This window comes from Sapajus apella, unplaced genomic scaffold (assembly GCF_009761245.1).
Source record: "Sapajus apella isolate SASKATOON/1434 unplaced genomic scaffold, GSC_monkey_1.0 scaffold21, whole genome shotgun sequence".
Taxonomy (NCBI): Eukaryota; Metazoa; Chordata; class Mammalia; order Primates; family Cebidae; genus Sapajus; species Sapajus apella.
In genome coordinates, this window is record NW_022436961.1 from 20421573 (window position 1) to 20448539 (window position 26967).

Consider the following 26967-nt stretch of genomic DNA (forward strand, 5'->3'; position numbering starts at 1 on the left):
AGAAATACCTTCTTTTTCTCTTCAACTATTTTTTAGAATAAGGATCGTTTCTTTTATATCCCATGTCCCTCACTGTGACTATCATGGTGTCCATGCACAGCAGGCACTGCAAAATGGCTTAAATTTATGAATTATTTTGTGGGGAAATACAAAAAAGGAAATGAGAAAATAAGAACCAAGTCCAAATACATCTCTGGAATGAAAGAGGTATCTTAGTAAATTCACTCCTTTATACACAGAAAATAGAACTCATATTAACTGAAAACTTTAACACGATTCTCCTGAGTTTAAATTTTTTAGAATTAGGCTTCAAGTTATATTTGTCATATTATACAAACTCTAGGAGCCAAAGTTAAAGATCACAACACATATCCATAAGAGATAGTCTTTTGCAAAGTAAATAAAACTGAAGTAACCTTTTTTCTGATTCCAGTTAGAGTACAAATCCCCTGGGCTGCTACTCTCAAATCCCCAAAACACCATCACTTCAGGCAGTGCACTTTAGAATCCTTCATGCAAAAATACACTTTAACACACAATTATTTCAAGAGTGTTTTTCAAAGAATTTTGCTCTTTCTGCCAAACTTTCAGAGCAACTCCAGGGAAGCAGCATGCATATTTTTCCTGAAACCCCAGAAACAAAAATTCTAATTATTTGCAGAGCATTAGTTTTTCATGTAATGACTGTTTCAACAATCCCCAAAGTGTGATACCAAGTTGACTTACAATTGTTGCTGTAAGTGCTCAGCTCACTGTGGGTGCTGGCTATTGAGGGGGTGCTTCCTGTCCTCCGCAGCGCAGAACTTTTCAAAGATGCTTTAGATTTAGGAAGTAGTCTAGGCAAATTCACCCATGACGACTGTGCTGTTTTCAAGGATGTAGGTTTTCCTTGGGATTAAAAAAAAAAAAAAAGTTTCCATTGCCATTCGTCTTGCAAGCTGGCACTTTTTAAGCCTGTAAACTCAAACTTCTGCACTAACAACAAAGTCAAAACACAAAATGAATATTCGCAATCATGTAACTTCAGATGAAAGATGAAAGCTTCACGCAGACATGTTTATTTTTGATCATTTAGAGGCAAGAGAGCAGAAGTGATGAGGCAATTAGGATATGAGAAGTGTGGCAGTAACCCTGTCTCCTAAAGTAATTAGCTCGCACATGTTCTCTGAGGTAGAAGATCAGTCTGAAGAGTCACGAGAAAACAGCTTCTGGCAAAACTGAAATCAAAGAATAAACAAATTGATATGACCTCCCATACTGTTGACTAAAAAACAGTTATTCCATTAGCACAAAAGGCTATCATATAAAAAGTTAGTGGAAAAATTTTAAACTACCCGAACAGGAAGAAAAATGCAATTTGAAAGAAAAAATTTTATTTGAAAAATGCCTAGTGTTTTAACACCAGGTGGTGCTACACTATTCAGTTTCTTTTTCTTGCTCTCATCTTTTCTTCTTTACTCTCCACATAGTTTATCTGCCAAACTTCAAAGATCTTCACTCAAATTTCTAACTCTTTCTTGCAGTAAAAAATGCTTCCATTTATCAGTGAAATAAATATACAGGCTTCATATCCTCTGGCATCTCTGTAACTACAATCTCCTCATGCTCACATCTGCTACCTAAATATGGGCATTTCCCAAGTTCTATCTTTTGCTCACAACTCTCCCCACACCCATTCTCTTGGAGAATCTATCTTCTTTACTTTCCTCTAACCATCATCCTGTGCAGACGAAACCCATATTCTCATGTGCAGCCCCATTTTCCTTCTGAATCCCAAGGCTATTCATGTTTCAAAGTACTTAATGTGTACTTTAAATTTTCATCTTGGACTGACATGCTCCTGTTTATGCTAATTATAGCTCCACTGTTTTATTTAAAAAAAAAAAAAAAAGGCAGCAAAAGTTTTTGTAGAGAGGGAGTCTTCGCTTTGTTGCCCAGGCTGGTCTCAAACTTCTGGCCTTAAGCAATCCTCCTGCCTCAGCCTCCCAAAGTGCTGGAATTACAGGTGTGAGCCACTCTGCCCTATTTTTAATTTTTTTCCAGCTTCAAACCATTGGAATTGTCTTTTCTTCCCCAGATCCCCATATATTCTAGCACCATCTCCCAACGCTACCAGTAGTACCTAACTGAAGACTAACTAGAGTTGAAGACGACCTTTGATGAAAATGACAGTGTTGCATATCACTAAGGACCCTGTGAGTCAAGTAATGCTGCTGGAAAGTAATGCTCATTGCTCTGTTCCAGTGATTTCACTCATAAAAACCTCATCTAATGGACAGAAAGACATGGAAGCTCCTCAGGCCTGGCACTTGAAGTGACCACACTAAGCTCCCTCTTCGGCTCCAGCCTCACTACTGTATCCTTCTTCTACATCCATGTGTGCTCTGCTCCAGTCAACCTAACTTTCTCTCTGACACCAGGGCACATCACATGTTAGTCTAGTAATAGTCCACTAGGCACATCATTTCCTTTCAAAGACCTCTTCTTCCTCTCTTTGATTCCTTATTTAACCCCTCATGGAGTCGCCTAAACAACTGTATTACACTCCTAAAATCTTATCTTTCCATCCCTTCCAACTCCATCATGTTACTCTCCCGAATGTGAAAATTAAGGTCATGACCTGGTTTAAAATTTGGGATTCTCCACTATCTATGGCATGTGGCCCAGGGCAGCTTTAAATGCTGACCCTGCACAAATTCATAAACTCTCTTAGAACATTATGAGATTTTTTTTGCAATTTTTTTTAGCTCATCAGCTATTGTTAGCCTATTTTCTGTGTGGCCCAAGACAATTCTTCTTCCTTCAGTGTGGCCCAGGGAAGCCAAAAGATTGGATACCCCAATCTATAGGATGGTGATCTGATCTTCAATCCTTTTATTTAATATTTATTTTACATACATAAATAAAAGGCAACCCTACTCACTTTTTCCCCTTTAGGCCATGCCTCCAACCCTTCACACACACCTCCCTTAGTTTCTCTCTAGCCATTTCACTCTATTATTCTGCTTATGCCCATCCTTCTGATTGAATGGCCTCCTGTCTAGCCCCTCCCCTATTTCTGCCCAGTGAATGCCAAGTCAGCTCAAGATTCTCTTCTAAACCCTTGCTACTCATTTGCGACTCCACCCTAGGTCTACTGAATCGCCTGCAGCTTCACAAGATCGCCAGGTTTCTGAAGCACTATTGAGAACCAGGACCTCTTTGTGAGCTTATCCTGCCAGGACACCCTCCTCTGTGTACCATGGACTATGCCTGGCTTTCTGCTCTTGCCACATGCTTGCTTCTATCACAGTGTCTGCCTTCACATTCCTCTTGGACCATCTCTAAGGTTCTTGAGATCAGGAAGGGCACCTGATTCAATTCTGATCCTCAGGAACTGGCAACGGTCTAGCATGGAGTGAGCCTTAATAAATGTTTTCTCAAATAATTTATTTTTCTTTTAATGCCAGTAGTAAATCATACATTTTTATCATGTGTTCTCCCATCATCTACACTGAAGCATTCAACGCTTAATCCATTTTACAAGCTTACAAGCTTATGTCTCTTCAGTCTATTAGCTAGCGACTTTCTTCTTTACATCCTTTACAATAATTAGCAACTACTAGATAGCAAATACCCGTTTTAAAAAATTTATCTTTAGCCACTAGTTTTACTTGCTTTAGGAGAAACAGAAAAACAGATTTTTAAACTATAAAGTTACCAAACTGCTGCCCCTTCAGCAAAAACACTGATGAGTCATCATCATCGCAACTAATAAGCAAGGTTTGGCAAGTAACAGATCAAACAATGCAGCCAAGGCTTCTGAAGTTTTGGAAATTAGCTTCTTTTTCAGAAATGCATGCCTCATAGCTTTGTTTCTAAACACATTCTGAGTTTGTAGACATTTCTGAGTGTGCCTTGGAATTACTACAGAAGACCTGTACCTTCACATAGCCTGCACTAAAGGAAAGCTTAGCTCTGCACCCAAATATCATTTTCGTGACCCGCCCTATCTCATCATCACCCCATCCAGGCCCATCCCCTACACCTACTGCCAACTTTTCGTCACCAAAGTCTTCCTGATTCCACCATGACGCTTGACTAATGAGTACTGAGGATACGAAATAAATGCCGATTTCACCAAAAGATTCATTCCTTTGATAGTGAGAATAATCTTAACCGTGTGTGACTATTACTATCCCAGTTTATTGATGAGCAAACTACTCAGGTAGTTAAATGGCTTACTCGTGTCACACACCCAGCCGGTGACAGTAAGGCCTAGAATCCACGTGCCTAACCACCCACCCAGTGTTCCCTTGGCCATGCCACAGAACAGAAGCATCTCGGCTAAAGAAAGAAGTGTGAGGCTTGGAGGCAGGCTGAGCTCAAACTGCAGGTCATACTAGACAGGAGCGCCTACAGCAGAATGCTGAAAACGGTGTGGATGCGACAAAGACATTTAACTGTTTCACCCACAGTCCCAACACTTAGCTGCACAGTAAAGTTGGCCTAAAGTAGTTCTAAATGGAATTCATATCAAGCAATAAAATACACACATCATAAGCAGTATTAAAAGCAAAACATAGCAATATTGGGTTTATTGAAAGATTGCAAATAACCCAAACGCTAAATTCTTAAACAGTGAAATCAATACTGGACTTCTCTGAATTACAGTTCTGAAAAGGTGACATTTACCAGTTCATAACATATTGTGTAACTTATCCCAGACGTGAAAGATAAAGATTTACAATCTGCTTGCCAGGATGTTATTGACCGCAGTGGTTTATTTTAAGCTCATGCAATTAGCATAGGCTTACATATAGACAACGGATTTGTTTTTATTCTATAATTATAACCATCTTTTACATAGGGAAAATCCGGAAGAATGACACTTCCACTTTGCCTCAGATAGTAACACAGTCTACTGGATTTGAAGCAATCCTTCATTAATGAACCAATTTACTAAGACACCCACCTCAGAAAACCTGAGTAAGTGTACTATATTCGACAATAAAAATCAGTAAAAGATGCCTAGCAAAACTAAAATGTCAATGGAAAGATTTAATAAGTGAAAGACAGGATAGTGTTAATATTATCCTATTCTGTAAAAACAAGACGGTAGAATGGCGCTTGCCAGGGGCTGGGGGAAGGGAAATGGGGAGTTGTTCAACGGGTAAAGGTTCCAGTTATGCAGGATGAATACGTCCTACAGAAGAGCTGTATGACACACAACCTATGCTTAACAACACTGTATTGTGCACTTAAAAATGTGTTAAAGGGTAGATCTCGTTAGGTGTTCTAAGAAAGAAGGGAAAGAAAGAAGACAAAGAAATGAACAAACAGGACTTGAGGGGAGCAGTGACAGCCATGAGATGTGGGAAACGAAGGAAGGAGACCAAATTATAAATGAACACTGAGAAATTATTACGCGGGCTCGAGAAAAACTCAGAATTGGGTTGTGATTACGTAGGCTGAAGGTTCCAAGGCAAAAATAAAATTATAGAAATAAATTTCCATGGTGCATGCCCCCTAAGAAAATAAAAACTTAAATATTTGAAGTTTTTATTTACCTATATGTTGAAAGAGCACAAAAGGCTGTACCACAATTTTGTGAGACTATTAAGAGGTACAGCAGAGTGAGACAAGGAAGAAATGAGAAGATGCAGAAATGAGAATTTTTCCTTCATTCTTTATATACATACATTACTACATATGGATTTTAACTTTACAATGAGCATATGTTATAATGAAACTATTAAATATTATTAAAGTCAATGGGGCCAAATTTAATCAGAAAAGACATCTAGGACAAAATAAAGAAATCAAGAAAGGACAAAATTGGATCGATAAAGTTGATTCTAATAATCATTTTTATTCCTGTTCATCTGTAAGCATTATTCTTCAATCTTTCTTTATTTAACAGTACTAAAAGAAAAATCAGAATCAATATTTTAACGGATGCTTTGTATAGCTATCATAAAAACAGTGGCTTTACTATTGGAAAGTTCTTCACGATATCCTCACGTGATATTTCCTAGGACTGGACATGAAAGCCAAAGAATGAACTCCTGAATGATAGTCCTTTGTCTTGACACTTAAATGATTCACTCTCCAGGAAAGAGTGCCCAGGGCCCTCACAGGTATGTAGTGTAATCTCTCCGCAACAATTTGGCCTTCTCCATTCTTTAAGGAAGGCCTAGGAAAGAAGGTGGGTCCCCTGCCACTCAGGGAACACCTGTAAAATCATGAGAGCAATTTCCAGAGCCACAGAAACAACTGCCAAAGCAATTTCTCATCTCTAGATGAGATCACCTAGATTCAAAGGAATCCAGCTTTAACATATATCTTTAAATTTTTGTAGAGGTGGGGTCTCACTCTGCTGGCTTGGCTGGTCTCCCTGGCTGGTCTCAAACTCCTGGGCTCAAGTGATTCTCCTGCCTTGCTCTCCCAAAGTGCTAGGATTACACATGTGAGCCACCGTGCCTGGCCTTAATATATTTTTCATGAGACTATTCAGCATTGAAAAGGTGACTTCCTGTTCTATATATTTGATAACATTTATGGGTTTTGAAGATGAATTTTAATTTGCTAACAACAACAAAAAAAAAAACCCTACTATACTACCTATATCAGAAGACACATATAATTTTTTGTGTGTGTGTGAGTCTCACTCCGTCACCCAGACTGGAGTGCAGTGGTGCGATTTTGGCTCACTGCAACCTGTGCCTTCTGAGTTCAAGCGATTCTCCTGCCTCAGCCTCCCGAGTAAGCTGAGATTACAGGCCAGCGCCACCATGCCCAGCTAACTTTTTTGTGTTTTTAGTAGAAATGGGGTTTCACCAGGCTAATCTCAAACTCCTGACCTCAAGTGACCCATATGCCTTGGCCTCCCAAAGTGCTGTGATTACAGGTATGAGCCACTGTGCCCAGCTGACACAGATCATCTTAATAAAAATCCAGACAATGGATTCACATGAAGGCATCTGTTACACAAGTATTTATGTGCTTACCTAGTAAGTTAACTGCAAGTAATCACAAAGTTCAAACATATACAGAGCCAGAAACACTTGACATCCCAACCACAGAATTAACTACCAGATGTTCTCAGTAAAAACTGTAAGCTAGAGAAAACATCATGTCTCATCATGGTAAGATATGTTGTTCTGCAGTTTACACAGCTTAGTAGGAACACAGGTATCATGGCAAAGAAGAAGAAAGTGAGGCTGGAGAAATAGGTAGTTTACAATTGGGTGAGAGATGGTAATGAATGACAGACTAATAATTTTAGACCCTCGGTGGCTCAAGCCTGTAATCCCAGCACTTTGGGAGGCCGAGGCGGGTGGATCACGAGGTCAGGAGATCAAGACCATCCTGGTCAACATGGTGAAACCCCGTCTCTACCAAAAATACAAAAAATTAGCTGGGCATGGTGGCACGTGCCTGTAATCCTAGCTACTCAGGAGGTTGAGGCAGGAGAATTGCCTGAGCCCAGGAGGCGGAGGTTGCGGTGAGCCGAGATCGCGCCATTGCACTCCAGCCTGGGTAACAAGAGCGAAACTCCGTCTCAAAAAAAAAAAAAAAACAATAATAATTTTAGACCCTAACTGTTAAGGATGGATACGGTGGGAAGACACGTGGGGGTGGGGAGACTGAGGCTTTCTTAGCATTTACATCAGAACTTGATTGTGTGGCAGCAATGTGCAGAACTGACTGAAGACTGAAGTCAGGGAAAAAGATGGGAAGCCAGTGTACCAGCACCTGCCAGGGCTAGAGAAGTGAGAATTTTAACTAGAAAATGAAAAGGTTACTGAGGTCGGTATGAAATGTATCAGTAAGGCACACAAGTAGCAAGGCCACTAACTACTAGAGTGAGAAAGAGAAAATGCCAAATTAACAGACATAGTTAAAACACAAAGGCATGAGAACATGTGTACTTTTCCCAGTTAATTCAGAGAATATGCTTCTAACTGTAATTATAACTCGAGCTCTTTAGATACAACTCGACTACATAAAGTTACCTTTAGGGTAATTATCTACAGTAAGTAGGAATTATAAAACTAGGAATTATAAAACCAGGGGAAACCTAGAAGTGATAAGTTAATGATAAGACAGAAATAAATTCTACATACTCAAAACTGTGGCTGCAGGTTCACTTCCAATTAAGCCTGAGGGACCAAATTCTCTCACTAACACTAAATATACATGTTTAAGGATTTAGCTTAAGTGGTACAGTATTATTGTATAAATATTAAATAAACCTGATAGGCTGCTTACCAAATAAGTATTATATAAAGTCCGTGTATTTCCTATGTGCCAGGAAAAAACAGAAAAGGAAATCCCTTACTTTAGTAACAAAAGGAGCCGCACAGATAGATACATGCCTAAGCACTGTTTCTATGAATAAATGGATCAGAAAGTGCTATTCTGTTGTAAAAGTCATAAAAATGAGAAAAGTAAAAGATTTGAACAAGTGTACACATGTGAATTATTCCATGAATTGATATTTTAACTGAACATTATTCAAATCTGAACCTACACGTGATTGCCTTTAAATGGGGGAACTGAATTTTTTAAACACACTAAAGTAATCTACAATAATTAAGAACAGAAAAAAAAAATTTAGAACAGAAAAACATTAAGACTACAATTTAAAAACAAAAAGACCAAACAACCCAATATAAAAGTGGACAAAAGACTTGAATAGACACTTATCCAAAGAAGAAAACAAATAGCCCTCAGGCACAAAGAAAGTTGCTCAACATCACTAGTCGCTAGGGAAATGCAAATCGCAAGCGCTGTGAGATACCATTTTGTACCTAATAGGTACAAAATCATAAAAACAAAAAGCAAAAACCAAAAATTAACAAGTGTTGGCAAGGACACAGAGAAACTGGAATACTTGTGCACTGTTAGTGGGAACGCAGCCACTATGGAAATGGTACGGTGTTTCCTCAAAAAATTAAACCTAAAGTTACCATTTAATCCAACAACTCTGTTTAGGTATAGATTTAAAAGAAGTGAAAGCAAGTCAGTCACGGTGGCTCACACCTGTAATCCCAGCACTTTGGGAGGCCAAGGTGGGCAGATCACCTGAGGCCAGGAGTTTGAGACCAGCCTGGCGAACATGGTGAAATCCTGTCTCTACTAGAAGTACAAAAAAAATTACAAAGGCATGGTGGCAGGCACCTGTCATCCCAGGTACTTGGGAGGCTGTGGCAGAAGAATCACTTGAGCCTAGAAGGTGGAGTTCACAGTGAGCTGAGATCGTACCACTGTACTCTGGCCAAGGCAACACAGCAGGACTTAGCCTCACCAAAAAAAAAAAAAAAAAAAAAAAAAAAGTGAAAGACTCGAGCAGGTATCTGTACACCCATCTTCACAGCAGCATTACTCACAACAGCCAAAATGTGGAAGCAAACCAAATGTTCACAGGCAGATGAATGACTAAACAAGGTAATGCATATAGACAGAAGGCAGAATGATGAGTGCCAGGGGCTGAAAGAAATGGAGAACTAGGGGTTAGTAAAACGGATACAGGATTTCACGTGGGGAAAAACAAAGTTCTGGAGATGGATACTGACGTTGGTTGCACAAAACTGTGACTGTACTTAATGCCACAGAACTGTACATGTTTAAAAAATTGTTAAGACCACACATGGTGGCTCACGCTGGTACTCCTAGTACTTTGGGATGCTGAGGCAGGTGGATCACGAGGTCAGGATTTCAAGACCAGCCTGGCCAACATGGTGAAACCCCATCTCTCCTAATCATACAAAAATTAGCCGGTGTGGTGGCGTGTGCCTATATTCCCAGGTACTCAGGAGGCTGAGGCAGGAGAATCGTTTGAACCCGGGAGGTGGAGGTTGCAGTGAGCTGAGACTGTGATATTACACTCCAGCCTGGTTGACAGAGTGACACTCCATCTCAAAAAACAGCCTGGTTGACAGAGTGACACTCCATCTCCAAAAAAAAAAAAAAAAATTGTTAAAATGGCAAATTATCACACCTATAATTCCAGCACTTTGGGAGCCCGAGGCAGGGGGGATCATGAAGTCAGGAGATGGAGACCATCCTAACTGACACGGTGAAACCCCGTCTCTACTAAACATACAAAAAATTAGCCATGCACGATGGCACGTGCCTGTCGTCCCAGCTACTCGGGAGGCTGAGGCAGGGGAATCACTTGAACCCAGGAGGCAGAGGTTGCAATGAGCTGAGATCACGCCACTGCACTCCAGCCGGGGAGACAGAGTGAGACTATGTCTCAAAAAAAAAAAAAAAAAAAAAAAAAAAAAAAAGCAAATGGCTTAAGATAAAATCACAAAAACAATAATTAAATATAGGTGAGTTTTCTCTTTGAGTAGGGACCATCTTATGCATAAAAACATAGGGAAAGTTAACGAAAACAACATTTGACAACATAAAAATGAAAAAAATTAAGAAATCACCATATGCAAAATAAAAAGACATGCTGTAAAACAACAAAGGAAATGAACAGCAGCAGATCAACATAAAATCTCATGCCCCCAAATACAGGCGAGCAAAAGCTCTCGACGACAGAAAGAATAAAAAGAGTTGAAAGAGTTGATAACTTTTCTTTTTAAATTTAACCTCACTGTGTCTAACACCTTTCCTGGTGAGCCAACTGTCATTCCTCACCTCTATCCACTGCTTAACCCCCCAGAAAAGTTTAAAAAGTCAAATACTTGCTTCCCAACCTTTCATGCCAGTAGGGGCAACTGTGAAATCTGGTCTGCACCAATCAGACATAAGGACAAGACTATGAGGAGGGAGCCGCTGACCGTGTGTCCCTCTGATACACGGAGACAGCAGGAGGACCCTGCCCTGCGATGCCGTCCTCTGCTTCCAGCCTTTGAACACAGTCCCAAGAGGTGGTGGCATGCACACGGAATTCTTTGCAGCCATATTTTAACTGAAAAGCCAATGACAAAGCCACACGCTGAGGCAAAATGAGCAGAGAGGCAGAAAGAGGACATTTCCAAATCAAACCTGGAATGGTCTGAGTCTAGAACTCCCAATGAATAAACACACAGCCTGTGGTTTACATCATTGGTCAGGTTTTTGTCCACCGGTCAGGTTTTCTGTCACCTGCTATAAACTGTGTTCTTAACTGCCCCATTCTCCTGCCAGCAGTGTTTGACGCAGCTGGTTCCTCCTTTCTCCTTGAAAGGCTTTCCTTACTGGATTCTGGGATGCCCCTATGTTCCTGGCTGTTCCTTCTTGACTTTGGAGACTCTAGGGAGCACCCCAGAGCTATCCTTGACCTGTGCTCTCTAAACTTATACCACCTTGGGGATCTCACCCAGTCTGGTGGCTTTAAATATCCACTCTATGGTGCTGAATCCTAAATTGATATCCAAAGATCAGATTTCTCCCATGCACTTGAGACTTGCATATCCAGCTTTCCACTCCACACGGCCTCTTACCAATCATTTCAATGTAATGAGTTTCAGATATCCCCTTCCAAACATCTGTTTCCGCCAACCATTCCACCATCTCGGGTAAGGGCTGCACCTTCCACTGCTCATGGGTCATCAGTGATCCCTCCCTTTGCTCTCACCCCAGATCCAATCTAAGCAAACCTCTCTGGTTTCACTGTCAAGCACATACTAGAATCTGACCAGGACCCACTGCCACAACCCAGGTCCCAGAAACCATTACTTCCTGCTGTCATCACACCGACCCCTTCTAACTGATCTTCCTGTTCCTACCTCACGGGCATCCCATCTACTCCCAACACAACTATCAGAGTAATCCCACTAACATTTAAGTCACTCCAGTTAAAAATCAAAGTCCTAATCATGACTTTCAAAACTATACGTGATCCATGCTGGGCATGATGGCTCACACCTGTAATCTCAGCACTTTGGAGGGCTGAGGCAGGTGGATCACCTGAGGTTAAGAGTTTGAGACCAGCCTGGCCAACAAAGTGAAACCCTGTCTCTACTAAAAATACAAAAATTAGCCAGGCATGGTGGCGGGCCCCTGTAATCACAGCTACTCAGCAGACTGAGGCAGGAGAATCCCTTGAGGCCGGGAGGTAGAGGTAGAGGTTACAGTGAGCCAAGATCGTGCCATTGCACTCCAGCCTGAGCAACAGAGCAAGACTCCGTCTCAAAAAAGTAAAACAGCAGACACTGTCTCCATTAGACACATAAACATATGTGCATGAGAATATGCAAAAAGAAAAGGTACCAAATAGTCATAAATTTTTATTATCTACCAAAAGCTATTTGGTGGTGGTAAAATGATGGGTGTTTATTTTCCTTCTCACTTTTATCTAAAAATGCTGTATCTTTAAAATAGCCTACTGGAAATAGAGCAGTGGAAACTTGATAAAACTATCCAATTTACCTGGTTCAATTCAAGACACAATAGGGAAAGAATAAAACAGAGCCCCACACGCCTTTCTTGGCATTGACAGACAGGGGCTCTGGCTCAGCCTCTTCTTGATTGACTGCCAGAAAGCCAATCTGTTGTGTCCTAATCACCGCTGGCCCTCCTCTGTACTTTCATGCATCTGTACTGACTCTGACCTCAATCTCTACATTCCACACTCTGAGTCATTACTCCTCTTCTCATACTACTTTCTAAAACATCAGTCAAGTCCTGAAAAACATCTCAATCCCTGTGCATCCTCCTTATTCCTTGGATCTCAGGGGGCAAAAGTTAAACAGCACAAAGCATAACATTAAACCAAGCCTGGCCCCTATCTATTTAAGAGTGTAACTCTATTACATTACATAATCTCCTATATTACGAAAGAAAAAATTTAAGCAAACTTTGGTATTTGAAATTTCACCCTCTGCCAAAATCCTACAGTTCCTTTTATTAAATTTTAGATTATAAGAACAAATGTGACGAGGGAAGAACCTGTCACCTCTTCTGTTTGGCAGTTAATACCAAGAGGGCAGAAACCATGTCTTATCCCACCATCCCTCAGTCTGGCATATGACCTACAGAGCATACACACTCTATCTATTAAGTATCTTCCACAACACAGTGTATTTTAGTAACACTCACATTTATATGTCACAAACGTGATTCTAGTATTCCACCTTCTTGAGTTCATCAAGGCAGTATTACACTAGGACTCTGTACGACTATCCTCATTTGCTTCAACTCAAGGGTAAGCTCCCTAGATAAAGGCACAACAACACAGGTGAGTCATAACAAAAACACAGCAAGTCTTAAGAGAGCAGTAATTTGACAAAGAAGCAAGAATGTCCCACAAAGCGAGGTTCTCACGATGACTCAAACTGCACAGAAGCACAGCGTTGCCGGTGATGCTGTCGGTACCTGCCTCTGCAAGTATGTTCACAAGATGTCTGTGGCTTCAGGTGTGGATTAAGCAAAAATACGTGCCTTAGTCACAGGCCTGGAACATGTGTCCCATAACTAAGGGAACATTTAAATTCAGAGGGTAATAAACCAAAGACTTAAAGGTGTCGCATCCTTTTCCAGGCTACCATACAAAGGAGATTAACAAGGGTCTTCACATGTTTACCAGCAATTTATTTACCATCTGACGCTCATGCTAATAATGCCTGATAAGAACAGAAAAGGTGCACAATGAGCCTCCTGGCTCATTAGGAGTCAAGGTTTATGAACAGAGCTTCTCTGAGCAATGAGATGGTGAGATCATTGAGGCCTCAAAACTTCTCATCTTTTCAGAGTGTCCTGCACAGGCAGGAGCACAGTGGTGCAATCATAGCTCACGTAGACTCAAACTTGGCCTCAAGAGATCCTCCTGTCTCAGCCTCCCAAGTAGCTGATACCACAGGCAGGAGCCACCAAGCCTGGCCCTTCTATCTTTATGTCAGCTCTTTTCTGATAGTTTCCTCAGTCTCTACATATTTTTACTCTTAAACCTCAAACATGCACATACTCCTTGGAGGTGCTTCCCAGTCTGTAGCCTCCTTAAATTTCATAAGCCCCAAACCAAACTCACTATTCTCTTCCTGAAAACTTCTTGCTATTCCACATTTCACTTCATGGCCCACCACCCACCCAGCCTCTGAAGGCGGCATCTGGGGAGACACTGGGACTATTCACCAGCAACAAAGGTGACCAGACACTCTTTCTCCCTATTACCTGAAACATGCACTCTACTGTCTGTTCCCAAAAGTGTGCAGTGCTCTTGCAAGTTTGTGTCTAGAGTATTAGAACTAATTAGCCTCAACCTCCCTTGATGCAGAGGCTCATCTCTCATTGGCCCCGGGGACGTTTGCTCAAGGCATGCTGACCCCAGCCTTGATCTTCCCCAAGCATACCGTATCCTTTGACAACGCCACATCTGCACCCTCGGGAATGCCAGCAGCCTCCTCTGCTGGCAAGCTCCTGCAGGCACATTCCAAACAGTTCAAATGTCACCGCCTCTGCTCCAGTTCTCCCTCACATGGATTTAGTGTTGTTCCTTCACTGTGGATACACAGTGCTGTGCACAGGTCTCCATTCAAATCAAACCAAGCAACATTTTAAAACACCTGTTGTGCAACCAGTGCACTGTGCTAGGCACTGGAAAACATGAAAATCCCTAAGAGCTGGACTCCATCCTTATGGATCTCACGGTCTAGAAGGAGATGGACATGTAAGGAAATAATGAGCATACAGCACTGTAAATGCAAAGCAGTAGAGGGGCCAGGACAGCTGAGCTGGAATCTGGAGAGCAAAGAGTTTTTTCATAGTAATGATTTGCTTAAAACATCCCTTATCCCCTCACCCTCCAACCAGTAAGCTCCTTAAGAGGGCATACTTGCTTAATCCTGTTTGTAGTCTCAGAATCTAGTACACGCTCAACACAGAGCAGGTACTCTAAGCACTTCTTGAATGAATGGGCGAGACTGCACTGTGTCATATTAAGCCTACCCATGAGTCATTCCATAAAGCAATCTTCTCCATAATTACTGCCAAATGAGAATTGTGTGAAATGCCTGGAAAAGATCAAGCATTTACAAGCAATGATGTTCCTGAGGATGAAAAAAGGACATTTGTCTCACAAGCACCCACATGGCCATGCCTGGTCTGTCCTCCACCTGTCTACGTCCTCCAGCCCCTACTATGCACAGTGGGCGGTTCACTGCTTCTCACACACCCCACACTCTGCCTCACCTCGGCGTCTCTGCACGGCTGGTCTGCCTGGAAAGTCCTCCCGCCTGACATCCAAATGCCTCCCTCCTCCCATGCTTTCAGGTGTTTGCCCAAATGTCACCCTCTCAGTGAGGCCTTGACCACCTGCTTAAAAATCTAATTTCCTTCACTGCTTTATTTTGCCCTTTTTTTTTTTTTTTTTTTTGCTTGTTCTGTTTTTTTTTGAGACAGGGTCTCACTCTGTCGCCCAGATGCAATTGTGGCTTGCTGCAACCTCCACCTCCCACGTTCAAGAGATTCTCCTGCCTCACCCTCCCGAGCAGCTGCGACAGACTACAGGTGCTTGCCACCACACCCAGCTAATTTTGGTATTTTTAGTAGAAATTTTCACCATGTTGGCTAGGCTGGTCTCAAACTCCTGACCTCAAGTGATCCGCCTGCCTCAGCCTCTCAAATTGCTGGGATTACAGGCAACAGCCACCATTCTCGGCTCTTCCTTTATTTTTGTATTCAACGTCATGAATACAAAAGTTTTATTTATTTTCTTAATTGCCTTATTGGAATTTGAGGTCCCTAAAGGAAGGAACTGGTCTCTTCTGTGCACTTCATTCCAGTACTCAGAATAGTTCTTAGCACGAGCCAGCCTTACCCACATTCTCCCTCACACACACATGTGGTTTAATGAAGAATTCACTCATGCCCATGAAGGAAGACACGAGTGTGTCAAGATTCCTGCACGCATGTAAAGGAAGGGGGTTAAGTGCACAGGCTATGGGGTCAGACCACCAGGCCCATTTCCCATCCCCACCAATTACCCCACTGTGTAACTCTGGACAAGTTACTTAAGCTTTCAGACCCTCAAACTCCTCATCTGTAGAATGGGATAATCACAGTATCCCCACTAGGAGCTCTAAGAATTAAATGGGATTATACATTTAAAAAAGGGCTTAGCACTGTGCTTGGTATACATACATGCTCAAAACCTGTTAGCGACTATTACTATTTTTATTAAAAGAAATCCTGAGACACATTCTAAAGAAAGTGTTTTAATTACATACAACTATAGAAACACCTATCAGTGACACATTAATCTTAGATTTTATTCACATTTTAGGGACAGGCTCTTGCTCTGTCACCCAGCCTGCAGTGCAGAGGTGCAATTACAGCTCACTGAACCCCCAACCTCCTGGGTTCAGCAATCCTCCCACCTCAGCCTCCTAAGTAGCTAGGACCACAGGTGTGTGCCACTTGCCAAGCTAACTGTTATTTAATTTTTTATAAAGACAGGGTCTCACTATGTTGCCCAGGCTGGTGTCAATCTTGCAGGCTCAAGTAATCCCCCCACCTCACTCTTCCGACTATGTCTGGCCTGATGTTAGCTTTCACAACCACTTACTGGGTAGTAACTCCTGGTTTTTAGTAATTACTTTATGCAAGTGTGCAAAAAAATCTCTCATAATTTTGCTTACTATCTCTCTCAAACTCTCACCTAGAAAAATTTAAAAGGATATAAAAGTAATTTGAAGATTTTCAATTCCTTTTAATATGAAATGAATGAAAAAAAATCAGTTTATACAAACAACGAAGGAAATCACTTAGCAAGAAAGAAGAGAAGCCTGGGATGACAGGCAAGTCACTGCAAGCTCGGATGGACTACTGTCTTGAAAGGAATTTCCTTTATTAACCCACAATAAACTGAATTGAAACAAAGAGCCACCCTTTTGAAATGTGGTTCCTTTTTCTCTAGCAGAAAATTAAAAACCATCTCTTTCAGGAGGCCTTTCTTCACCGACTTGTCCCTGGAGATTCTTCTCATGGGGCCTCTTCCCCACCCATCACCATCCTTTGTGCAGCTTTGTGTTTGCTGCATAAACCCGCACTCTTCCTCCTCACTTAGCTTACAGGAGTCCCACGGCAGGGAGGGCATTCTGTGCTGCTTCTGTAATCCTGCCTGGTTCAGGCTGGCCACTGAAAGGGCAACTGCATGCTTGTAGAAAAGAACACATATTTATCATCTAAAACCTGGTAAGAGCGGGTATTGCCTCCAAAAGAGAGTGATGGTGGATCTCTCTGAAGATGTCTGAATTGATCATGAAGGGTTTACTGAGCAGTTATTCAGAAGCATTATTATTTGTATTTTTTTTTATTGTTTTAAGTTCCAGGGTACACATGCAGGCCGTGCAGGTTTGTTACATAGGTAAACATGGGCCATGCTGGTTTGCTTCATCTAACAACCCATCACCTAGGTATTAAGGCTGGCATGCATTAGCTATTTTTCCTGAAGCAGCAATAATTTTCAGTAGCCACATAAAATCATTTACATCAGAGTAAACTGACATCAAGCTTTAAATGAAGGCCTCAAAAGAGAAGTGCCACAGTTTCTAAACCATTCAGCTGGGAAACAAAAATTTTAATTTTTAAAAAACTAAACATTAGCCCAGTGTGGTGATTCATGCCTGTATGTTCTGTACTTTGGGAGGCCCAGGTGAGAGGAACACTTAAGCCCAGGAATTCGAGACCAGCCTAAACAATAAAGTGAGACCCTCATCTCCACAAAAAAAAAAAATATATATATATATATGAATTAGCTGGGCATGCTGACGCATACCTGTGGTCACAGCTACATGGGAGGCTGAGACAGGAGAACCACTTGAGCCCAGGAATTCGAGGCTGCAGTGACCCATGGTGGGGCCACTGCACTCTGGCCTGGACGACAGAATCAGACTGTCTCAAAAAACAAACAGAAAACAAACAAACAAAAAAATTAAGCTTTATTATTTAAAATAAAACTCATGGTCATACTAGTAGTATTTGGATTAGTAATGTGACAGTTAAGAGCATGACAGGCTGGTCTGAATCTCACCTCTACCACTTTCTAAGCTGCGTAACACTGGACAAATTATTTAACTTTTCTGTGGTGGAGTCCTTGTCTACAGAATAGGCATAAGCCTCACAAAGTTATTGTGAGGTTTAAATGAATTTACAGATGAAATTACTAAAACTGAGCCTGGAACTTACGTATATTTAACAGCATGAGCTGTTATTCACATTATAATAATTGCTATGAGAAATAATTTTTGTCACTATCTCATCTTATTTCAGTGCATTTCCAAGAAGCAAAGGTAGTTTAGATTTGGTTTGTTATAATTGCTTATCATCTAGTCTCATAAATCTCCACATTTTAACTAGTAAAATGGAACAGCTCTTTGAAAGGCCAAGGTGGGTAGATCACCTGAGGTTAGAAGGTCGAGACCAGTCTGGCCAACATGGTGAAATCCCATCCCTACTAAAAGTACAAAAATTAGCCGGGCGTGGTGGTCAGTGCCAGTAATCCCAGCTACTCAGGAGGCTGAGGCAGGAGAATCACTTGAACCCGGGAGGCGGAGCTTTCCAGTGAGCCAAGATCACACCACTGCACTCCAACCCAGGTGACTGATCAACAGAGACTCTATCTCAAAAAAAAGGAGAGCTCCATTGGGTTGAATTACCATTCCTTCTCACATTCATTTTAAAGCTTCAAGAAAATGGCTGTTTCAACACTGGGTCTGGTTTTCTACTTAAGTGTTCTGAAAGGATTTACTGAAAACCCCAAATTGGCCGGAACATTCCTGCTGCTTACCTTTCAGCAGAGTGACTGTGAGTGAATATGGTGGAATCCATTTGGTTTCAATTTTCTAATACACAAACACTTCATTGTACAATCAATGGCAACAGACTTGCACTATCTAAAAGCACACTGTTTCTGCTCCTTGATTTTTCTGCTACTTGATTTTTCTGCTCCTTGATTTTTCTGCTCCTTGATTTTTCTGCTCCACTTTTAACTCTGAGGTGATTAAGTTTCTTGTCCCCCACAAGAAATGTCTCTCAATTTATTGAGAGCATCACAACAAATTAGTTGCTATTAATTTTTTTGTAAAACATAACAAGGTAGAATCAAGTTCATCTTCTCAGTCTGCTCGGGCTGCCATAATGGTAATAATACCAGATGTGGTGGGGGCGGGGGGGCTCAAACAGAAATTTGTTTTCTCATAGTTCTGCAGGCTGAGATGTCCAAGATAGAGGTGTGAGCTGATCTGCTTCCCAGCGAGGACCCTCCTCCTGGCATCCAGATTCCTGAGGCACCTTCTCATTGTGCCTCACATGGTGAGGACAGTTCCAGTATTTCTTCCTTTTTTTTTTTTGAGCTGGTGTCTCGTTCTGTCTCCCAAGCTGGAGTGCAGTGGTGCTACTTTGGCTCACTGCAACCTCCACCTCCCTGGTTCAAGCAATTCCCCTGCCTCAACGTCCTGAATATCTGGGATACAGGCACATGCCACCATGCCCGGCTAATTTTTTTGCATTTTTAGTAGAGACGGAGTTTCACCATGTTGGTCAGGCTGGTCTCCAACTCCTAACCTCCTGATCCACCCGCCTCGGCCTCCCAAAGTGCTGGGATTACAGGTGTGAGCCACCATGCCCGGCCGTCTCTTCCTCTTTGTCTAAGTGCACAACCCTTACTGGATTAGGATCCCACCCTTACGACCCCGTCTAACCTCCATCACCTGCTCACCGGCCCTGTCTCACATTGCAGGCTGGGGCTTCCACGTATTGACGCATTCCATAAAAGTCTTCTAACCAGTCAAATATAAAACTCAAATTCAAATCCAGAATGTTTCTGGTTATATTAACTTTTTTCCATTCATATACAGAAAACCACCCAGTGAAATGCAATTTAGTTTTTACTTCAGGCTGAAAAATCTGGATGTGCAACTCAGTTATCAAGCTCACAGACAGAGGAAGGTAAAAGCTCAAAAGCATGCCCTGTCTTTTCACTGAGACAACACGGATCCACTTGTCTCTAAGACACGACATGATGGAGAGTACAAGGACTTAACAACTGCTTTTCCGCCGGGTGGGACTGAGCGCCTATATAAAACAATTCTTTTTTCATGTATCCTGGGTATTGGCCTAATTTCTTTAAAGTATGTGTGCTTAGGTTTTCTGGGATTTAAGCACCACGAAATTCAGAGGATCATATGAGTAGCAGCAGTTACTCAGAAAATTCGGTGAGCTCCCAACTGTGCCTAGAAAGATGAGGGCTGTAAAAGCTGACAGGGTCTTAGAGCCTCAGACACTTAACACTTTCCAGATGTGAGGGCTGACGCCCAGGGACAGTAAAAGACTTGCTCAGGCAGCATATTGGGGCCAGAGTGGAACCAAAACACAGGGCTCCAACTACAGGCCGGGGACCAGGGGCCACACTCAATGCCACCAAGCTACGGGTGCTCCTCACAGAAGATGAAGGGAGCTATTCACTCCCTGGCAAACACCATGATCCTTACTGGGCAATGATAGTAAGGAACAGAGCTTTTTCTTCTATACCAAAGGACAGGGTTTTGCCCTGCTGCCCAGGCTGGAGTACAGTGGCATGATCATAGCTCACTGCAGCCTTGATCTTCTGGGCTCAAGTGATCCTCCTGCCTCAGCCTCCTGAATACCTGGGACTACAGGTGCATACCATCATGCCCAGCTAATTTTTTTTTTTTTTTTTTTTTTTTTTTTCCATAGAGACAGGTTCTTCCTATATTGCCCAGGCTGGTCTTGAACTCCTGGCCTCAAGTGGTGCTCCCACCTCGGCCTCCCAGAGCACTGGGATTTCAGGCATAAACCACCATGCCCAGCCAGGACCAGAGCTTTAATCTCACTCATGCCTTGACTCCCCAGGTGTGGCAATATCCACCAGTGTTTCTCCCAATGTCTTTTGGCTTCTGTTTTTCCTCCCAAATGATGAACACTCCAAGCTAATGAATTCCTCTTTCCACCTCATTCCTCTGGGGACGGAGATGGAAATGTGCTGCCAATCCCTCCTCTTCCACGCATACCTCTGTGGTCATGTGACCTTAACCTTGACACTGGGCTGGAATCTAAACAAACAGCCCTTAAAACATTTCTGTGCAGTATAGGCTCCTCACACTTGAGGCTTCATGATAGGGTTGAAAAATAAAACCTAAAAATACTAAATTGTAGACAGGTAAAGAGATGTTCTGGGATTTGCTTGCTTTTGTTAGTTTCCATAAAACATTCTCATGTGTGGACACATAACTCACTATTGTTGTATGGGAACTTACCGCTAAATTGATTTGACATGACTTTAACTTGTACCTGCAGAAATAAGGTGTGTTCTCTGCAAATTTTCTCAGTCAACTGGAATGGTGAGCAGGCTTTTCATCCTACTCTGTGACACAGGGCTGACTTTTCCAATTCCATTTCTTTGTAACACAAAGAAATCTGTACATCTGCCAAATTTAGTATGATACTTAATAGCTACTCTTGAGGCTCTCAAATTTCACTGGCCTAGCAGGACCTTAAAAACCACAACTTCTAAGATACCAGCCAACATAAATAAAAGTTCATATTAGAAAAATTCAACTTTTTAGTGACGCTCATATCCCTCCTAAATTTATAATACATCTCTAAGTAACATTTTTTAAAAATTAAGCTCTTCACATGTATTGAGGGCACACTGTGGACCTACTGTTCAACACTTCAGTATTGTTAAGCACTTAACCATTTGAAAAAAATTAACAAAATGATTCGTATTTACAACAGTCACTCGGTTGTCTATTTATGTACACATCCTTCTGAATAGCTTGTAAGATGGTTTATGCACCTGTATCTCTCTCCTCAACTAGCCTTTGCCTTGCTCAGAGATAAGGCCTTCCTACCTTCTCTGCTCAGGATGCTGGTCCACAGAAGGCTAAATGACAGAATGCGTTAGTCCTGTAATCATGACTGTCAAATTTTACATTCAAATAATTCCTAACTATTGAACTATTTATTCTTACCAGAACTGGACACACGCCTGATCCTCTGAGGAGATAAGGCTCGATCAGCACTGAGATTTCTACTGTCGCTGTTCCGCCTCAAACAGGATACCGGGGGCCCCACTTTGCCTTTTGGAGCAGCTATTTTTCTCACACTGCAGGAGTCAGGCTTGGATATATTCCTACCTGAGGTGGTTGTCGGTTTTGAAGCAGAGCCCTGTGAAAATAAGTTAAGACTGTAAACCAAAAATAAAATTCTAAGCGCCCCAATTGATGGAATGGACCCCTCCCTCTAGGCTAAGGGAATTCCAAAGAAACCTAAAAAACTCGTTCAGGCCACAGTGGGAAGGAGGGTCAGACACGCCTCATTATACTCTCCTTCCTTTAGAATTCACGCACAACTGACCAGCATTAACATTAAAACTGAGACGTTAAGTCGGATACAGACTCTTTACAGCAAAAAGACAGCAAATTCCAATCTGACTCTAGCATAGCATCACATGACAGATAGCAAGCCCTGAAGGAACCTCAAGTATTTTTACCCCAAAATATTTTTCTTGAACATACTTTGAAATGGCCTTGCAAAGCTGTCTCTTGTGGGGACAAACTTCACATTCCATAGAGAATCTTCTTCCCGTCCCAGATCTTTTTCTGGTCCCAAAGCAATGAGCTGAGAGTCTAGCACCTTTTAAAAGTCTAAATAGGGAATATTTGCCATCTGCTGCTTCTAAAGGTGGCCACCTATGAGATTTCATCTACATAATAAGAACCTTGGTCTCCACAGCCCCTCATCTTAACCAACACACTTCTTTGTATTGATTCCAGGTCTTTAAATAATAACTTAATTCTTTCAACCAACTGCCAATCAGTAAATCTTTGAATCCATCTACAATGTGTAAGTCCCTGCTTCAAGACGTCTCATCTTTCCAGACCAAACCAATGTATATCTTAAATGTACTGACTGATGGCTTTTGTATCCCTAAAACGTAAAAAAATCAAGCTGTAACCCAACCACGTGGGCACATGTTCTCAGGACCTCTTGAAGCGCTGTCATAGGCCATGGTCCTCATATTTGGCTCAGAATAAGTCTCTACAAATATTTTAGAGTTTGGCTTTTTCATTAACAAAATTTTAATCGAGATAATACCTTTTCCATACGTGGAATTAGCTATGTGAAAGAAACAATTTCTAAGTGGACATGTCCAGTTGTCCTTTTGTATCAAAAATGATTGATTCTAGGACCCTGGCAGATATCAAAATCCATGGACACTCGCGTCTCATATGAAAAGATGTAGGGTTTGCATATAACCTACGCATACCCTCCCATATACTGTAAATCATCTCCACATTACTTACGACATCTACATACTTGTTTCAAGTGGATTCAACATAGTATTCAGCATGTAGTAAGTTCAAGTTTTGCTTTTGGAAATATCACCGATGTTTTCCTCTGAATATTTTTAACCCAAGTTTGGCTCAATCCACAGATGTGAAACCCATAAATACAGAGAACTGACTATATTCAATTTTCATTTTTACTATGAAGCAATTAAAATGCTTCACAGTTTACTCTTTAAATCACCATATTCTGCCTTTGTACCCATTAGTGAGAGTGTTCTCAAGATCACCAGTGCCACAAGTTAAATTCAAGCTACAGTTTTCAATCCTTTCCCTGGGAGTGGGGGGAGGCGGGGGGGCGTCTCTCTATGGCATCCAATCTAACAACTGCATCCTCTGGTTTCCTGACAAAACTCTTTCCTGGTTTTCCTTCCACCTTTCTGGTCATTCCTTTTCTGGGTCCTATTCTTCTGTACCTTTGGAAGCTAATGATATAATTTGCATCTGTGTCCCACCCAAATCTCATATCGAATTATAATCCCCAGTGTTGGAGGAGGGGCCTGGGAGGAGGTGATTGCATCATGAAGTAGACTCCCCATTGCTGTTCTCAGGATAGAGTTCTTAGAAGATCTGGTTGTTTAGAAGTGAGTAAAGCCTCCACCATTGCTCTCTTCCTCCTTCTCCAATAATGCAAGACGGGTCTGCTTCCCCCTTTGCCTTTGGGCCTGGACTGTAAGTTTCCGGAAGCCTCTGCAGCCATGCTTCCTGTACAGCCTGAGAAACTGTGAGTCAATTAAACCTCTTTTCTTTACAAATTACCCAGTCTCAGGTAGCTCTTTATATAGCAATGTGAGAACAGACTAATATAGGTAGTATTCAGGAAGACCTAGCCTTGGTCCTGTTCTCTTTACCCCCCACGTGCTCCTCCCACATGATCTTGGCTGTTTCTATTGCCACTTGTACGCTGGTGCATCCAAATCCACATGCCTAACCAATACTCTCTCCTGAGTTTTCCATATACCTCACTTCTTTCTACACCTCCCCTCTCAGCAACCTTCAAGTACCTCTATGTATAGTTCATTTTCACATTGCTGATAAAGACACACCTGAGACTGGGTAATTTATTTAAAAAAAAAAAAAAAGTCATTTAATGAACTCACAGTTCCACGTGGCTGGGGAGGCTTCACAATCATGGTGGAAGGTGAAAGGTACACCTTACATGGCAACAGACAAGAGAGGATGAAAGTCAAGTAAAAGGGGTTTCCCCTCATAAAACCATGAGATATCACGAGACTTATGCACTATCATGAAAGCAATATGGGAGAAGCTGCCCCCATGATTCTATTAGCTCCCATCAGGCCCCTCCCACAATATGTGGGAGTTATGGGAGCTACAATTCAAGATGAGATTTGTGTGGGAATACAGCCAAAGCATATTACTAACATATAGTCCTTATAAGAATATACATAAAGCCCTTAACAGATTATTATTCTAAATTCTAAGTTTATGTATCGACTCAATCCTCATATAATCCTGTGAAGTTGGTAGGTTTATTGTATCCCATTTTACGGAAGAACATGAAGCATTTTCTAAAATTAAACTTACTTTCCCATCTATCTCAAAACTTCTCTCTTCCTGTGTTTACCACAACATACCCAGGCACCCAACTTCAACAATGAAAGCTATTTTTGAGTGTTTTCTTTCTTACCTCTTACACCCCGCTTTTCCATCTGCTGTCATTTCTCACCAAGATTACTGAAACCATGTCCTCAGGATCTTTCTGGTCTCACCAGCTTTCAAGCCATTTTTCATTTGCCTGCTAAGGCAATCTTTCTCAAACTCAAATAGGGTTAGACACCTTCTATCCGTCTTCCCGATAACATCTCTTCTTCACAAGGCCCAGTAATCCTTTTGCATGTGGAAGCCCCTGCCATCCTCTTCACCTCATTTCCTACTGCTCAGGGTTCTACACTCCCAGTTCCCATCACACCTACCACCTAGAGTCCCCTAAATGAGAAAATCTTCTCTATTTCATCATCTTTGTACATAGTATTCCTCTACCCAGAATATTTGCCCTTCAAGTTCCAGCTAGTGACAACATGTGCTCTCCCCTGTAAGCCTTCCTTGACAGCTCTGCCCATCATCACACCTCATTCCTTCTCCTGCAGCACAGCAGTCTACTCACACTCCCAACTTAGCAATCAACATACCCTTGCTGGTTTACTTTCTCATACTGATAGAGGCAGAATGCAGAGAAATCCTAAGCAGACAAGGGCAGGTCCCCAACAAAACTCCACCTTCAAGCCAAACACGCTGAAACCCACAGCCCAAAGTGAGAACTTCTATCCCTGTTTGCCTGCTCTCTCCTGAATAGTTCTTTCTGAATAGTGTCTTTTTACCAATTGATTGTTGCCTTTTCCAAAACTACCTATGGCCTGTCCTGCCCCAGCATCTCATGCCTATAAAGGCCCCAGACTCAGTGGGCAGAGAAGAGGTTTGACTGGTGTATTAGACTATTTTCACACTGCTGATAAAGACATACCCAAGAGTAGGCAATTTACAAAAATAAGAGGTTTAACTGGACTTAACAGTTCCACATGGCTGGGGAAGCCTCACAATCATGGCGGAAGGCAAGGAGGAGCAAGTCACGTCTTACATGGATGGCAGCAGGCAAAGAGAGATTGTGAGGAAAACTCCCCCTTATCATAACCATCATATCTCGTGAGACTAACTATTATGAGAACAGCATAAAATCTGCCCTCCATGATTCAATTCCCTCCCACTAGGTCATTCCCACAACATGTGGGAGTTCAAGATGAGATTTGGTTGGGTACACAGCCAAACCGTATCAACTGGAGAACTGAGAGGATGGCTGGATCTACTGCCATATCACCCGGAACATGAACACAGCTGATCTCATCTCATCTTGGAAGCTAAGCAGGGTCAGGCCTGGTTAGTACTTGGATGACAGAGGGACAGCTGGACTTCGGAGGAGAGATGTCTTAACTTCGGGAAAGAGCTGGCTAGAGATGGCTGGACTTCAGGGAAGATCATCTGCCTGTCCCATCCCCTCTCCACCTAGCCTCTCTGCCGAGAGCCACTTCCAACACTAAATAAAATTATCCACCTCCACCATCCTTCAAGTGTCCATGTGACCCAATTCTTTTTGGACACTGGACAAAAGCTTGGGACCCACTGAGAGTGGGTACCCAAAAAAGGTTGTCACACTGGCCCTTTGCCCTCCTGGGCTGAGGGCAGCTGCCCCACACAATGAGGCAAAGGGCCCACTGAGCTGATGAGACACCGCTGTCGGTGGATGGAGGAGCTAAGACAGCACTGTGACATGCACTCTTCGGCTTCTGGGGTAAAGGCACCCCCACCTGGGCACTGCTGTGGGGCCCACACAGAGCCTGCTCCTGCCAACATCCAAGGTGGCTGGCGGGATCCCGCACTTGCTTGCCCACACACTCCCACCAGCAAGAGGTTGAGCATGGTGGGCTGAATAAATGGGGTGCCCCCATTCCAAGTTCAACAAAGGGGTAGAGAAAAACTCCTGCATCAGTATTACCCACTGCTCTAGGCGCTACATTTGTACAAAATCTCTTTTTTCCCCTGTATCCTAATAATCATTTCCATATATATAATACACACTAGGTATCCAATAAATGTTCCTATTCTACATAGAAGAAATGAAATGGGAGCACGAGCCTTACTCACAGTGCACATTACAACACCA

General features: G+C 42.1%; 1 protein-coding gene across 5 annotated transcripts in view; it reads right to left on the reverse strand.

Moving 5' to 3' along the window:
• Positions 1-26967, reverse strand: part of MTUS1 (microtubule associated scaffold protein 1) — a 185750-nt gene that overhangs the window by 76735 nt on the left and 82048 nt on the right. For 4 of the 5 annotated variants that reach the window (XM_032287991.1, XM_032287992.1, XM_032287990.1 and 1 more), the window contains exons 3-4: positions 21915-22110; positions 727-888 (exon numbers count right to left, since the gene is read on the reverse strand). In XM_032287991.1, coding sequence (XP_032143882.1) covers positions 727-888; positions 21915-22110 — 358 coding nt within the window. The remainder of the gene's footprint in view (positions 1-726; positions 889-21914; positions 22111-26967) is intronic. The other variant, XM_032287994.1, reaches the window with a different exon arrangement.